The sequence below is a fragment of the Tachysurus vachellii genome, chromosome 1 (assembly GCF_030014155.1).
Source record: "Tachysurus vachellii isolate PV-2020 chromosome 1, HZAU_Pvac_v1, whole genome shotgun sequence".
In the NCBI taxonomy this organism is placed as follows: domain Eukaryota; kingdom Metazoa; phylum Chordata; class Actinopteri; order Siluriformes; family Bagridae; genus Tachysurus; species Tachysurus vachellii.
This window is the reverse complement of record NC_083460.1, coordinates 38638032-38655057: the sequence shown is the minus strand read 5'-3', so window position 1 is coordinate 38655057 and position 17026 is coordinate 38638032. Positions and strand designations below refer to the sequence as shown.

Sequence of the window (17026 nt, the reverse complement as noted above, 5' to 3'; positions counted from 1 at the left end):
GTCTGTGTAAATACTTAAAGTTCATGCAATTCTTGTAATTAAAATTTTTTGTGGCCATTTCCACTTAAAATTAAAGAGACAATCCTAGAAAAGAAAAAAATTATTCATAAAGCATCTTAAACCTTAAAATGACTCATAAGAAAAAAAAGTTTTAGGAGTAGTGAGGAGGACTTGTAGGATTTATTTATGTGACCAATCACATTAGAGATAACATCTCAGGCACAGCACAGAAATGCTATCTATCTATACTTTATAGTTCTAGGGCAGTGGTGGCTCAAGCAGTTAAGGCCCTTAACCTTCTCTTCTTCAGGGTTGCTGTATCATGACCACTGACCCTGCACTCTGACCCCAACTTCCAAAGTTGTACATGCAAAGAAAGAATTTCACTGTGCTGTAATGCATATGTGTCAAGATAAAGGTTTCTATGTTATTCATTTACTTTTGGTTTATATTTATGGTTTTTGTCTAAATACATTTGCTTATTATGTAAGCAATAATGTTACTAGATTTCAATTTTACTGGATAACCAGGGACTTCCCTGTTGGACAGAATGAGGTCTGTATATGGATGTCTATGCGGGGTAGGTTTGGAACCTGTGCTCCATAGTTTGGACCTGTGCTCCATAGAAAAAGCAGCCTCAGTGAGTGCACCTGCACCAAAGGAGAAAACTACAGATCAAGGGAACAATTTCTTTGTGGTCAGCACGCCCATGATAGACATCACAGATGTCCAGGGACAAATGCAACACCTGTACAGGCTATGGATTGTGACGGACATAAAAAACCGAAACTGCCCAGAATTGAGAAACAGAGTTTGTTACGAATTAGACCTGTTACCCTGACCATGGTAATTCATAATGCAACCTGTCCTGGCACTGATGTAATCGAAAGTAGTGGGAGATTCTTCTCACACAGGAAAGGACACATTTGATTAAACCCAAGGGGAAAACTACAATAACGCTGTCAGTAGTTTGGCACATGACACCTAGAAGTATGCGCACTGTGCTACTACAGGTGTCAGGCCAGATGTTCTTGGTTGAATCAGGTGTAGAAGAATCACTAATAAATATTACAGATTTAGTTTTCACTGCACAAAGGAGTACTTATACACCGTCAGTGCTACAGGTAACACTATGAAGAAACATTATACAGTTCTGATGAAAATACTCAGGGAAAACAAAGGTTTTAAAAATTCTTTTTTGTTGTCCAGTTGCTGTCCGGTAAATTTAACTGGACGAGACTTGATGTGCAGGCTGGGCTTAATTTTGACATGTTCAGACACAGGAATTAAAACAGAACAATGTGAGAAATCTAATATGCAATTGTTCCATGCTAGTGAATACTAGCAACTGTATGTGTACGGGTGGCAGCTGTAGACAACTAGTTTTGACATGACAAAAACCATGTCTGTGTGTGCTGCATGAGAGAAGATGAGGTTAACCACGAAATTAACCACGATCACTTCCTTTCAGACAGTGTAAAGAGACACAAACACGCACAGAGCTAATCTTGAAGACAAAATGTACTTCAGTGAAACTTTTGTTGTATTGTGCTTTTAACAATAGACAGCAGCTATATATTTATATATAATTTTTATAGGTACATAAAAATCAAAATAAAAATGATAAAATTTTACATTTCTAATGAGTAAACAGAGGTGACGGTGGTGAGAAAAAAAACTCCCTTAGACCTTGAGAGGAACCAGAATCAAAATAAACCCATCCCCATCTGGGTGACACCAGAGAGTGTGATTATAAATCATTTTGATTTTAGAATTGTAGACCATATTGTAATTGTTGTGTAATTTCTGAATTCATTATAGTTGTAACTTGAAGTCTTTTCTGTTGAAGTTATCCATTGTTCAGTGGTGGAGACTGGAGCTCATAATTTTGGCATCACCAATCTCTAAATATGACGAGACGACCTATCTAGAAGGAAGCATCACAAGCTAGATGGGGAACCGCACTAAACAGCACAGAAAAGCTCTCCAGAGGTGGTGTAATTAGCTTCCTGACCTGCAGTCGATCTAAAACAAGTGGTGCTGGACCAAGGCAAGGAAGTTAGTGAAGAGCCTCAGCCATCTGATCAATGAACTCTTTTATCTGTTGTGGTTAGGGAAGCACTTTCAGTCCGTGAAAGCAAACACAGAGAAAAGGAGGAGCTTTTTCCTGCTGGCCTTTCAGTCTCTCAAACTGATGAGACCATAGACTGGTAATCATCTCCCAAATGGGTACTAACTTTGCGCTCATATTGCCATTAAAGTATACGAGTATACATTAAATGCCTCAGGTGAACTTTTTAAAGGAGTCCTAGTTTTTTATAACTTTCAATGAGATGCACTAGATAGCTGACACTTTGCTGCCTGTGGTTGGTGAAGCTCAAGTCCTGTTGTATTTGCAAGTTATTTAATATGTACACATTTGCTTAACAAGAACATGAACATGTGCTCAGATGCTCTCGTGCATATTTCTTTTAGACATGTTAATATAATACCTTTCTGCCAAAAGCAATGTTTCCTACTTATGCCAACATGACCGCATGCATTGTTTGATCTTCTAGAATTTTCATTAAAGCTTCTTTTATCTTTATGTTGCACTTCTTTATCATGTGTTGTGTAGTCTTGCATACTAGATTGGTTTTCATTCCATTATATATATATATATATATATATATATATATATATATATATATATATATATATATATATATATATATGTAATTAAACTTGACCTCATATGCAATATCCATAGGTATTCTTTTTGGAGAATATAAGAAATTTGGGTAATATATGAGAATGTTTCTGACTTTAAAGTTTCCTGGATCATTTTTCAAAACCACCATAATCCAAAAATAGCTTGTGAGAGTTAAAAAAAACAACCCAGTGCATCACCAGGGAGAGAAGCTCAGCTCAGCTTCTCTCTGCCATACTGTAATACTCTTCTCAGTTAAAACAAGGACATTTACATTTATCTGATTTGGTTGATCCTTGTTTATTTAAAGCAACCTACATTTGAGACAGGTTATATTTAACCAGTTGTGGCCTATCTGCATGCTCAAAGGCCCAACAGTTCCAGGAAGATGGAACTTAAACTCATATCCTTCAGATCAGTAGTACAGTACAATATTTTATTCACACTGAGCTACCTCTCTACAGAATACACTAACCTTGTAATGAGTCTCAACAAAATAGACTTATCTGAGGAGACAACTCACTTGAGGATTATCTCTACAAATGCAAGCATCTGAACTGCAGGTAATATGAAACCGGGGTGTGTTTTACACAGTAAGTCACTTTGGGTTGTCTTTCCAGTTTCCAGTTATAGTTTCCAACATCAGCTTATTATCAAGTCCATACGAACACAGATAAATCGGAAAAAAATACATCTAAACATTATCAAGCATTCTCCCAAATTACAGTATGGTGGTATTTATTGTGTATATTAGAAATGCTTTAAAAATGCTTTAGAAATGCCAGTTTAGTTTTCTATTAACCTATGCTGTGGTATGCATGGAAGCATATCATCAAAATAACAAAGTGAAATAACAGATCACTTTATTTGATTAAAATATGTTTACTTTGATATGTGTTTTCACTTGACTCCAACTAAGAATTCAATAGGGAGTAGTGACCTGGGAGGTATGTAGCTTGATATTAGTTCATCTTTTACTGTTTGCCTTGTTAAGATCACCACACAATGTGCATTATTATCTCTGGAATGCCCCTAGATTACACACCCAGAATGCATTCCATTTAATAAAGGTTTAGGCTGTGTAATGTCCTCTGCCTCTCAAAGTTCTCAATAACAGGCTGCCGTTTTTAATCAGGTGATAATGTTTCATGGCAATAAGAATAGGATCATATTGATATTAAGGCGGAAATTGTGTACAAGCGGGGGAACCCGATATCCAGTGATAGTCATAGCATCTGTGAGACCACTGAAATGTACATAAAACATATGTATATAACTGAATACAACTGTGTACATGACAAAAGTCTTGAATCTTAAAATGTGTAATGGCTTATTCATTCATTCATTCATTCATTCGTTCGTTCGTTTGTTCATTCATTTGTTTACAGTTTGTCTTCTGTCTTCTCTAGGTTTAAATTTCTTTCTTGAAAACATGAGAATATTACAAGATGAAATACATGATTTTTAGATATATGTTTGCTGGGGAAAGACACCATTCATTAACATTAAGACTGGTGTACTTTTTATTGAGAGTAAATTTGTTCATCCTTAGTAAGCGCCTGGTCAGGGTCACAGTGATTTCAAATAGGCTGCATTTTTGTTCAAATTTTGTGAAACAGAACCAAGTGAATTTTACAGGCAGGTATACAGAAAGTGATTACAAAGACACACACACACACACACACACACACACACACACACACACACACACACACATATATATATAGAATGGTACAAAAAAAATACACAAAAATGTCACTGCTATTTTAGGTTTAAATTCAAATTCAGACATGAATATTTGAAGCAATAAATGTACTACACTGCATAAATATGGGCATTTCAACCCTAATTCACAGTACATGATAAGATTTTTAGAAAAAAATCTGCTAGACAGGATCTGCTAGACATTTCCTTTAATGGAAAAAATCTGAAAGAGAAAGCAAGAGAGAAAGAGAGAAAGAGAGAGAGAGAGAGAGAGAGAGAGAGAGAGAGAGAGAGAGAGAGAGAGAGATGCATCAAGTCAGGTCAAATCGAGACACTATAATACCCTTACGCAACAAAAATATATTTCTCAATATATTACGTGACAATATATTCCATGCGTCTCCATATATTGTGACATTTACATATATATCATAATATATTACTAATAATATATTATACATGTAAGTGATATATTGCAATATATCGGAAAATACTGCAATTATTGCCGTTTTCATATATTGAATAAATACACAATATACTATTTAATATATTGTTATGTATATTGAAATATGTCCCAAAATATATGAAATTATATATTGAGCCATTGTATATGTATGTAAATATATATGTAAAATTATATGTGATAATATACCTCAATATACAAGATAATGTAATCAGATTTATATGGGAACATATATCTTAAATATATTGATTTATATTACATAATATATTATATATAATTATATTATATATTGTATACATGGTAAATATGAAATAATCTAATGTACAATGTCTGTCATATATTTTAAAATATAATAGATTGAATGAGACATCAATATAGTTCACAGTAACTGAATGAGGTTTATTTCAAAAGCAGCAGCTGAAGCGACAGTGACCTGAGAGCAAACAGAATGAAAGGCATGTCACCTGGTTCCATCTAACGCTTATGTCCACATAATGTACATAATGTGCTCGGCAAATGGCTGGTTTGCTGGTAGGGATGTGCCGTATATGCCAGATCACAATTAGTTCAATGCTATAAAATCTTTTTTTTTCTTCTTTTTAACGTGATAATTTTTATGTGATCCAAACTGATGGCAACAACTATAAATGAACAAAAATACTCAAAAGAATTAATAAAACATTTCCGAAATTGTAATAAATAAAAAAAAAAAATTTAATAAAATAAATAAATAAATAAATAAATAAAAAATAAATAAATAAATAAAAACAGTCTTCAGTGCAACAAAAACAGAACAATCCCCAGTGGAAAAAACAGGACAATCCTTTAGTGCAGTGTTATGGATCCTGCATGCTAACTTATCAAGACCCACTCTGATTGGCCAGCCTTGGCCAGTCCTTCAGTTGTCCATTGACTTTTTCTTCTCCTGGTGTCTTAACTCACAGATCCTTTTTGTTATGGCCATTTGTATATCTGGAATCTTCGCCCCTGGGTGTTGCTGAACAACTGCATCTGTAAAAGAAAATAAAATAAGAAAGACATCCAATGTTGATTGTTGCAAAAGATGAGGTGGATCCTAATACTGGTAATATTTTTCTTATATGCCTAGTCCTTGCTTTTTCGGGGGTTACCTGTAAATAGTTCAGTCCGAAATCAGAATTGGCATCTCAAGGAACCAAGGAAGGAGTTGGAAGGTTCTCCAAGGGGCTTTTAGAGCGAGGAGGTTACACTACTGTATCCACTTTGTGTTCCAGGAAGTATTGTGGTCAGTGAAAGCAACTGTAGCTACTTTGCCGCAGCGAAGCGTATGCCTATGGGAGGTGAATTGGTGCTGGTGCTGGGATTTTAAACCTGCTACAGGGGATCTATTTTAATGCTAAAAAATGTTTGTTGTATTCTGACTAGATAGAGAAATCGCTTTATATCTAAAAGAATATCAAAGCTGTTAAAGCTTTTTATTCGTCCATCTGTTTCGCTATTAGTTGTGTACATTTCAGTCCTAAAGTGTTTGTTACCCTTTACCATTTACAATAACTTTGCAAAATATATTAATCCATTAAAAATAAATTCTTGTCTTACTGAGTAAAGCTGTAAGCTTCTTGGGGTCCAGAGGTTGGCGTATCTCTGCAGATGGATCGACCTTGTTGACCCCTCCCGTCAGGTTGGACTTCAGTAGGACATCAATGCTGAACAGGCCCAGCAGGAGGGTTCAGGCCATTCCTTTCACTGTAGGTTGTGCTTCTGCAGTCTCCCAACAATGGGCAAACACTCTGGTGGAGTCATCATTCTCTAGTGGCGCCTAATTAATTGTAAGAAGGAAAGACAAACCAGAATAAAAACAAATAAAATCACCACAGAATGTTTTATGTTTTTAATTGACCATTACAAAAATGTACTTACTGATGTTGGTTTGGAAGATGTGGGTTGAGGAGGTGATGGTAGAACAACACTGGCCTCATATTCGGTTTCATCTCCATTGCTTGAGCTCTCTGTGATCTTGTCCGAAATGAGGGTCCTCACAGCTGCTAAGAGTGATGGAATTTCTGGAAAATATGGCCCACCGAATTTACCACAACAGGACTCCAAACAAGTTGTAAATACATAACATGTAAAAAACAAAATACACCGCTGCTCATTTTTTTGGTGTCTCAAAGTGTAGCAAAACGTGGTGGTAAGGGGTTCTGAAAGCATTACAGCGTTTCTGCCAGACCAATTTTGCCTCAGTGGCGCTACAGTGTTTAGCCCTAGGCTAATTTTTTCCTACAGGAAACCCTATACTACATCAGTAGATATCCCCTAAAAATGTAGTCACAGATCTAACAATAACACCAAAAATAAGGAGACGTAATTTATTCAATCTGAAAGAATCACTATTTTAATCTACAAGAGATAGTTTCCTTTGACTGCCATTTTGCACAGCCTGGTGTTCTCCTTATGTAAAGCCTTGGCTTGGGTCTCAAGATCTTTACTGGCTGCAGAAGATCCTACACTCTGCTGGTCCTGCAGTGTTTCATTCTCTTCCCTGAGGGCCCTGATCTCCTCCTCAAGTGCCTCTAAAGCAGTCCCCACTGGGCTGAGGTTAGGTTCTTCTTGGGGACTTGCAGCTATGAGTCTGTAGTTTTTCTAATGGGTAAAAATGATAAAATCAATTATGTATGAAACAATACACACAAACATTAGAAAAATTAAACCAAAAACTGATTAAAATGAACCATTAAGTTTAACAGGTTCCATGGCTAGGCTCTGATTAAATTTATAGCTGTAGTACTATAGTTCCTTTTTTTATTTATTTTTATTTTTTATTTTTTGTTGCCAGCGGGTTTGAACCCAGAACCCTCCCAGCAAGCAATAGCCGTCATTTCACTGTCTAGGTTAACTATAGACCCAATATAGTCCGGCAATGATTAACACTTCTAGGCAAAATAACCTTGAATTTGGTTACATGTTGCTTCTGCCAAAATAACTTGCGAGATGATTCCATAATGTACGTTGCGTCTTTTAAATGCAAAATTGCTTGCTGGGCTCTTGCTGTGAGGAAACAGTGCTAACCACTGTTAATGGTTAACCAGCTGACAATCTTCAATTTAGGACTTTTAAAGTAAGTGTTTAATTAATGTTTTACTTCTGATAAAAATTCATACTCATGTGACTAATGGCCCTTAAGCTAGCTAAAAGTTCAAATGAAGCGTCGTGACGGCCGTTAGCTACTGTAGCTCGTCACTGTCCCGAAGCTAATAGCCTACAGTGAACGTTACTTGGCCAATAATGCAAAAACCTCAACAGGATAATTGCTATCAATAATGTTGCATGACTAACCAAGTAAAAAGAATATATAAAAAAAAGCACTGTACTTGCCTGCCAACTGCAAAATGTGTGCTGTTTCAACCGTCCACCCATTAGTAGGCCTCTTGCCACCGATGCTGGTAATCGGTACTCGATCGGTATCGATACTTGATAAGATACTCCTTTTTAGAGTTTTCAGGAGTGAAGTCTGCGATCCAATTTACGGGGACTATACTGAGAGCATCTTTATCCTTCCCCTCAATAGCGCAAACTTCATCTTTTTCATTTTTTTTCTGCTCTCACCGCTGAGTTTCCGTATCAAACAGCGGAGGTAGTTGGGCTCTGGAATTGGCAGTATGTTGCTGTGTTCCCTCCACTGGTTTCCTGTCTGCATCAGATATAAAGCACCGATTCTTGCATACAAAGCCAAAAACAGACTAGCACCATCTTACCTAAAAGCTCTTATCACATCTCTCACTGCACCACACTCCCTCAGACCTTCTAGAATGGAAGCCTTTATTATCACCACATATACATTAGAGCACAGTGAAATTCTTTGGAGGTTGAAAAAATGTTGTATCGATTAGGAGATTGTTGTCCTCAAAAACCACATGGAGTTGGCATCTCCTCTTTAGTATATCAGAGTACAACTGGAGCTGGTAAATCTCAAGATGCCTCAGGATCCTCACAGCGTCAGCCTCATCTCAGTGGAGGTCCAAAATTTTCATGGCACAGAAGACAATCGGAGCTGGTACAATTTTGTATGCCTCTGTATGGGTAGAAAGAGAGAAGCAGTGGAGAGGGATTAACGTAGCTGCTGTTCATAATATTAGCAAGCAATAGATGATATTGCGCATTTGGTCTGATGTATTAGAGCACAATATTATGGGATGTATTATGTGTTCGCCTGACTAAAGTGATGAGTTTTTAATCTACATTTAAACTGGGAAATGTGTGTCTGAGCCCCGGACACTATCAGGAAGACTACTAAATACGAAAACGCTCTGCCACCTTTAGTAGCCTTTGATATTCTGGGAACTACCAGAAGTCCTGAGTTTTGTGATCTCAGAGAGCGCGAAGGATTTTAAAGTGTTAGAAGACTAGTTAGATACATGGGAGCTAAACCATTAAGAGCCTTGTAGGTAAGTAGCAGCAGTTTGTAATCAATTCTAAACTTAACAGGTAGCCAGTGTAGAGATGATAGAATTGGGGTTATATGATCATATTCACATAGTTTGACCTTAACGGGAATGTGTTGCACTTGGGATTGTTGGGGAACGATTTAGCTAAAGCTCCTTTGATTCAATTCAATTCAATTCAATTCAAGTTTATTTGTATAGCGCTTTTTACAATTGACATTGTCTCAAAGCAGCTTTACAGAACATAAACATAGAGCAAAAGGTTCAAATAAAGAATAATATAAAGATACAAAATTCAAGATTAATATTAGATACAGTATTTACACTGGTCGGTCGGCGCTGTTTCTGTTTACTGTTTATTGTCTTTTGTGTATTGTATTTTTTGTACTTTTTGTATTGTCTTGTAACTTTTTGTCTGCACTGTCTTTTGTCTTGCACTGTCTTTTGTCCTGCACTCTCTTGTCTGTCTTGTCTGTCTTGTCCTGCACTGTTTGCACCAGGTTGCACAGTTGCACTTTATGTGGCTAAGACTACTTACAAGTCCTTAGCAAGTCTGAGGTGACTCAGGCAGCAGTGGCAAAGAAAAACTCCCTTAGACGGTAAAGGAAGAAACCTTGAGAGGAACCAGACTCAAAGGGGAACCTTATCCTCATATGGGTGACACTGGAGGGTGTGATTATAAATATACAGTCTGACAAATGTTGTATTGATGCAAAAGTTCACATGGAGTTCACATCTCCTCTATAGTATCGCAGAGTCCAACTGGAGCTGGTAGATCTCTAGATGTCTCAGGATTCTCAGAGTCGGCCTCATCTCAGTGGAGCTTGTAATCCGTTCTAAACTTAACAGATAGCCAGTGTAGAGACGATAAAATTGGGGTTATATGATCATACTTTCTTGTCCTGGTAAGAACTCTGGCAGCTGCATTTTGGACTAACTGTAGCCTATTTATTAAAAATGCAGGACAACCACCTTGTAATGCATTACAACAGTCCAGTCTAGAGGTCATGAATGCATGAACTAGCTTCTCAGCATCAGATGCAGATAGGATGTTTCTCAGCTTGGCAATATTTCTAAGGTGGAAGAAGGCTGTTTTTGTAGTATGGGCGATATGATTTTCAAAAGACAAGTTACTGTCTAATATGCGGCCTTTCACTGACTCTTTTATCTCACACTAATGAAGTTCATGAGCAGTGTGTCAGAACATCCCTCTAAATGGAAGTTGAATTGTGAGAGCTTCGTGTACTGCTTTTTGGACTGATAAGTAGTATTATATATAGATAAGATATAGTATAATATAAGTATATTATAAGATATAGTATAATATATCTTATCAGAGTTTAACAACAGAAAATTACAGCTCAGACAATCTTTTATCTCTCTAACGAGTTAATTTTGACAATTTAGCTATTTCATCTGGTTTTGGCATATGAAATTATAAAATATAGAAATTCCAGAAACAAAGAACTATTAGATTATAACCATTCACCACCATCCCACTAAATAAACTAAATGTTCCTTCTTTCACATAAAATAAAACAAATTTTCAGAGCTCCTTTTTTTGAATTCTTTTATTCTTTGACTAGTCAGACATCTGTTGTGCCTTAAGACATTAAGACGCCTGAGCTGACATAAGACATTTGCATACAGATTTCTCACCAGTGCCAACCTGACACCCATTACACTCTGCTAGTCTGAATTACTAATACAAGATAATCAAGGATGACCTAAGGCAGCTCAAACACATCAAACTACTGTATAAACTCATTTTCTCCCTGATTCAGCAAACATGTTTCTTTTCCCATAACATAAAATTTAAGGAAATGTTTTGCCAGGATTAAAGTTAATCCTTGATACTCTCCAGGATCAGGAGCCAAGCAACATTAGATTCAACACCAGTCCAGATAATTGCCTTTCCTAGGTATTTTCTTGGTTCCCATTGTTTGTTAATGGTTACATTAAAAGGTTATCTTTCTCTTTAGATTTCATAACAACACTGCATAATTTAGTTTGATGAAACACTGTGTGTTCATTTCTATCTTCATAGTTCCACAAGAGCTCAGTACTGTAGTTGTTATGAGCATGTAAATTATGAAAATCATATGCAAAGACTTCTAGGCACAAAAAGCTCAATCCTGCAGGACAATAATGAAAGCGTATGAGCAGTGTGTCAGATAGTACTCTTTATCACCATCAATAAGAGCAAATAAGGGAATGTCTTTAGATTGAATTTTACGCGTTGGTCCATAGACATGCAGAATCCACAGCAAGGATGCTGTTCTGGTGGCTTGTAATTGCTCAGAATCTTATTAAGACACTTTATTTCGGGTTGTTTATAAGAGTACACGGTATATTATAATAAATTTAAAACAAAAAGTTGACTCGTTGAAACTGACTGCACTTTTAAAAACATTAAAACGCACAATGACACGTGCGCGCTCCAGGTATCACCTGATATCCGCAGATAATCGGTTTTATTCTGAGACTTAAAAAGAGTGTGTGTATATTTTTTTTTCTCCCGGGGTTTACCAAGGCCTTCCTGCTGATGTGGCTGGGATTGGCGGATTACTTCTTGCATCGTGAACAGAAACAACAGGAGTCAGCACGTGCCGGGGCGCATGAACACACCGGCGCTTAACTCCAGCAAGCTCAGAGATGCTGGACGTCAGGGCGCGCGGCCACACTTTACAATGCGTCTTAACCGCGCATCCAGCTAAAAAACTATGTATATAAAGAGTATGAGCTTTTCTGAGTGATAGAAATAAAAAATCTCTTCTTCGTTATTTGTTGTTGGAAGTGATTGATGGTGCATTCGAGCTGAAGAGTGACGTGTTTGGGAGGAAAGAGCACCATATATGTACATCAGGTAAGTGCCAAAGAGAAGGTATTTTGAGACTGTTTTGGAGAGGGATAGGGGTTGGACGAGCTGTGCGGTGCTGGAGACGAATAGAATTTGAATAAACAGATTAGAATCACGTGTAGAATGGTGATATATGGAAATGAGGTAAAATAAGCATTTATGGAGCAAAAGCTGCAGAAAGTCGGGGTAAAGAAATAAATGAAGGATTAAACTGATATCAGTCTTCGGCATATAGAGTTTGCAGCTTGTAAACAGTTCTGCTTATGACTTTGCTGCGGTGATGGAAAAACTATCCCCTGTGGTACTGTGGGTGCGCTCTCTCTCTCTCTCTCTCTCTCTCTCTCTCTCTCTTTCTCTCTCTCTTTCTCTCTCTCTCTCTGGTGATTTGCCAACTTTATTATGGATCCATTTAGAAATGTTTTCATATCAAAAGGTTTTTTGTTCACACTAAAAAGCAGACACTAATGGTTGCATCGTGAGTCTCAAAGGCCATTTGCTTTCATACTCGTTTTGAATACATTAAATATAGTCTTTAATAGAAACCTGAATACCTGCTCAGACAGTTTAAATCAGACTTGAAGTCTACAGTCACTCAAATGGCCAGCTGAAAAGCATCTCCGAATGCACAGCATGTTGAACCACGAGATGGATGCGCTACAACATAAAAAGAAGAAAACAGGTCCCGATGTTGTCAGACAAGAACTTTAATCTGAGGCTACAGTGGACACAGGCTCGCCAAGTGAGGTGTAGATTGGAAAAATGTTGCTTAGTCTTTTTTCAATTTTCAACTGTCCAGGATGTTCCTGACATTTCTGATATTTGTAACAGTCCAAGTAACACAACAGAAACAATTCTGTACATCTGATGTGGATATTTGTGCAGCTTTGGTATTTAGTGTTTTTTTTTTTTTTTAAATCATTTAATATTTTATTGTTAAATCAGAGGAACTCACAAGAATATAAACACCAGTGCTGTCAAAGACACCAGTGTTCACAGATTTAACAAGCCCTGGAAAGCCTATAACTTCTTTTACTCTTCTCTCTGGTTTTCTTAATTCTGTTTCTTCTCATTACAGACTCCCTCATTTGTAAACTGTATACAACAAAAGCACAGCTTCCACTGCAGCCCCTGCATTTGTCTGGCCTGACATCATGCCTATCATAAGCAATACAAATGACTTCAGCAATTTCTCCATCAGCACAGATGACAGCAGCCTCGACCGTTTTTTTACCGAGATCCCTGAGACTGAAACCATTAAAGGAGTATACTTTCAGCGAGCTCAGCTGCTACGTGACCCCTCTGCGCTCTCAAACGTCGACCACAGCAAACAGGCCCTTGTGAATGTTGGTGGGGATCGTTACACGTTTGCCTGGAGCACCCTGGATGACTTCCCTCTCTCCCGTTTGGGCCAGCTACGTTACTGCAGCAGTCTTGAAGACATCGCTCGACTGTGTGATGATTACGACGAGGTGAGCCGTGAGTACTTCTTCGATCGAAGTGCCACCGCATTCCGCGTCATCCTCAACTTCTTGGCGGCTGGAAAGCTGAGGCTGCTGAGGCAGGCGTGTTCCGTATTTCTCTCAGACGAGCTTGCTTACTGGGGCATCGAGCCCACCGGGATGGAGCGCTGCTGTAGGCGCGTTATGATCACCTGCATGGAGGAGATGGCTGAGAAGAAGCAGAAAGAGGAGGCCCGGAGGCAGAAGTGGCTAAAGAAACAACCAATACAAGAGAAGGGGGAAGGGTTCCATGGCTTCTTGAACCGTCTGAGGGACATGGTGGATAACCCACACTCTGGCTGGATGGGCAAGAGCTTTGCCTACATCTCCGTGGCAATGATCGTTGTGACCGTGGTTAGCTTGTGCATCAGCACCATGCCTGAGCTCAGAGAAGAGGAAAGCAGGGTAGGTGCATCAGTACATGACACCTTTGTCCTTATGAACAACCACAGAACATAAGTACTTCATGTATGACTAGCTAGTTTGCTAGAAATCAGTCATAAGTAAAATATTCTACAAATTCACACAAAACCTGGTTTGCTGGTTATATTTATTAACCCCTATTAGTCCTGGATAACTAATTTAACAAGCTAATATAATTTACACAACTTAACAAGCTAATATATAAAACTTAACAAGCATTCTAATTTAACTAGCTAAATTACAAATTAATTAGTTGATATACCAAAGATAAAGTTATCTTTAAATTCTTTAGATTTGATGATGAATTTTAAAGGTTTTAAAGAAACAAATATGATTGAATTTGAATCAGATTTTGACTGAGATTTTTTTTTACTTCCATTCAGTTTTAGATTAATAACTGAACTATAGTCACACATAACCTATGTACATGTAATCTATGTAGGCTTAATCTCTGTTTCCTGCATCTGGCTTGTGTGTGTGTAAGAGAGAGAGTGAGAGAAAGAGAGAGAGAAAGAGAGAGAGAGAGAGAGAGAGAGAGAGAGAGAGAGAGAGAGGAGGGGAGGAGCAGCAGAGCAGCACAAAGCAACACAAAGCAGGCATGGCTGGAGTGAGTGTGTGTGTGTGTGTGTGTGTGTGTGTGTGTGTGTGTGTGTGTGTGTGTGTGTGGGAGAGAGAGAGAGAGAGAGAGTGATTGCCCCTAGACAAGAACCAACATGTTTCCCTGTACACAGAAAACAACAAAAATCTTGAGAAATCCCAGTGATGTCTAAGCATGTGCACGCCAACAAGCATTTTATAATCTGTTAATATGTAATATCTGTTAAACATTTTCAAAACTATTACATTTATGAGATGTGAATCTACTGTAAAAGTTATTCTAATTATGTAATGCTGAAAGGTCTTGCAGTATCTCTGACTGATTAGCAGCAAATAAGGCACAGTTCTGCAACAGCAGCATAGATGCACCTATGATAGGATTACAACCAAATTCTGTTTAGGTATGCAGAAAAGGATGTTTTTCCTGTTTGAGTCTAATTCCTCTGCACGTTTCTTCATCTTGTCTGTTTTGTTAATGAGGGATTTTCTAGTGATTTCTGCAAAGTTTCCTTGTATGAAAATTGTTAAAAGTGCTACACAAACCAAATAAAATCTTCTACAAAAATACACATTCCTCATAAATGTTTAAGTGACCTTACCCATATATTCATTACCCATTTTTTTTACCCAATAGTTTTGAAGAATCTGAGACGTTACATATTCCAGGGAATCTACAGTTAATATGTTTGTAGTAATCATTAATACTCACAGATACTCACATTAATAATTACAGATAAGCTTAAGGTTAATCGCAACTTTCTTTTCGAACAGGGCGAATGCTCCCAGAAGTGTCAACAGATATTCATCGTGGAGACCGTGTGTGTGGCCTGGTTTACCCTTGAGCTTGCGCTACGTTTTCTTCAGGCACGTAGCAAGCTACAATTTGCATGCGGGCCACTGAACATTATTGACGCTGTGGCCATTTTGCCATACTACATCTCCCTGCTGGTGGACGAGAGAGATCTGAGGCTGGGCGATCATAAGAATGTTGGTGGGGGATATTTGGATAAGCTGGGTCTGATCCTGAGGCTCTTGCGTGCCCTGCGCATCCTGTATGTCATGCGGTTGGTGAGGCACTCCCTTGGACTGCAGACTCTCGGACTTACGGTGCAAAGAAGCCTGCATGATTTTGGTCTCCTGCTCCTGTTTGTTTGCGTGGCTGTCACATTGTTCTCGCCTCTTGTACACTTGGCTGAGAGCGAGCGCCACGGTTTCAGTAGCATCCCTGCGTGCTTCTGGTGGGCGATTATTTCCATGACCACTGTGGGCTACGGCGACATGGTCCCACGCACCATTCCTGGTCAGGTGGTGGCCTTTAGCAGCATCCTGAGTGGAATCCTTATCATGGCCTTCCCAGCTACCTCTATTTTCCACGTGTTCTCACGTTCCTACCGTGATCTGAGACAGGAACATGAAATGATATGCAAAGATGAAAGAGCTGCCTTATTAGCTGCAGATGAGGTCTGGGTAGAATCTGAGATGAACACCTACTGTTGGACTCAAGGATATTCTAACAAACTGCATGAGGGTGAGAATAAGGACGGGCCTGAAAAAATTGTTTTAGTAGACACATCATGCTCGGGCTTGCCATAGATGCTGGAACTAGTGATCATGGGGTTTGCAGAAACACTTGTAATGGTGAGTGAATCTTCACCCACTAAAAACAGGAACCTCAATATAGGAGCTTTGGCTTTAAATGTGTTCAGGATTTGTCTTGTTTGTTTGGCCTCATCTGCATATCATGACTAATAATAAAAGCGAAGTACTTGATTGAAGTTATTTCTTCATAATATTTGGATGAGTGTGCTAATAGTGATTATATATGTCTAAAATATTCTGATTACACTGTACAACAGTAACAACGGATACGGGTACAATAATAAGAGTAACAGTAACCACTGTGGATTAGGCTATTTTAGAATTAGACTGTTCTGCTTTGCTTGGGCATGGAAATAATCTTCTTGAACTGAATTAACCTGAATTATTTTCCTGGGCATGTATATTTCCAAAAATATCTGTTACAAAACATCATCTTTTTATTTGTGCTTAAAAAAAAAATTCATGTTTGGCACACTACCATTCACTTTTAAACAAATTAATCCTGAGATGGTAAATTAAATAAATTCTTTGTTTAATTCCACTATGTCTCATCAGTAATGTCATAATATTTACTTAGTTCTAATAGAGATTAATATAGCATTACACATTTGTTGTTATTTTTGCACATTTTTAGATCTGTTGTTTTTGCGTCCTTCCTTCGGGTGTTGTAACACTTTCTAAACACTTGTAAGTCTTGCTTTTGTGCAATACTCGGACAGTTTCAATCATAACAAAATTAATTCCTGTGCTTGACAAATGCTCTTGAATAAA

General features: G+C 37.9%; 1 protein-coding gene across 1 annotated transcript; it reads left to right on the top strand.

The window, feature by feature from the left end:
- The first annotated feature begins 12075 nt into the window (after positions 1-12075).
- On the top strand, positions 12076-16642 carry kcng4b (potassium voltage-gated channel, subfamily G, member 4b). Its single transcript, XM_060865440.1, has 3 exons — positions 12076-12143; positions 13213-14041; positions 15428-16642. The coding sequence occupies exons 2-3, from the start codon at positions 13289-13291 to the stop codon at positions 16247-16249; spliced, it is 1575 nt and encodes a 524-aa protein (XP_060721423.1). The 5' UTR covers positions 12076-12143; positions 13213-13288; the 3' UTR covers positions 16250-16642.
- Positions 16643-17026: the final 384 nt, after the last annotated feature.

Coding starts and splice junctions, on each gene's coding strand:
- kcng4b (XM_060865440.1), top strand. CDS start 13,289: ATGCCTATCATAAGCAATACAAATGACTTCAGCAATTTCTCCATCAGC. Junction 14,042..15,427: donor TCAGAGAAGAGGAAAGCAGG/GTAGGTGCATCA, acceptor CTTTTCGAACAG/GGCGAATGCTCCCAGAAGTG.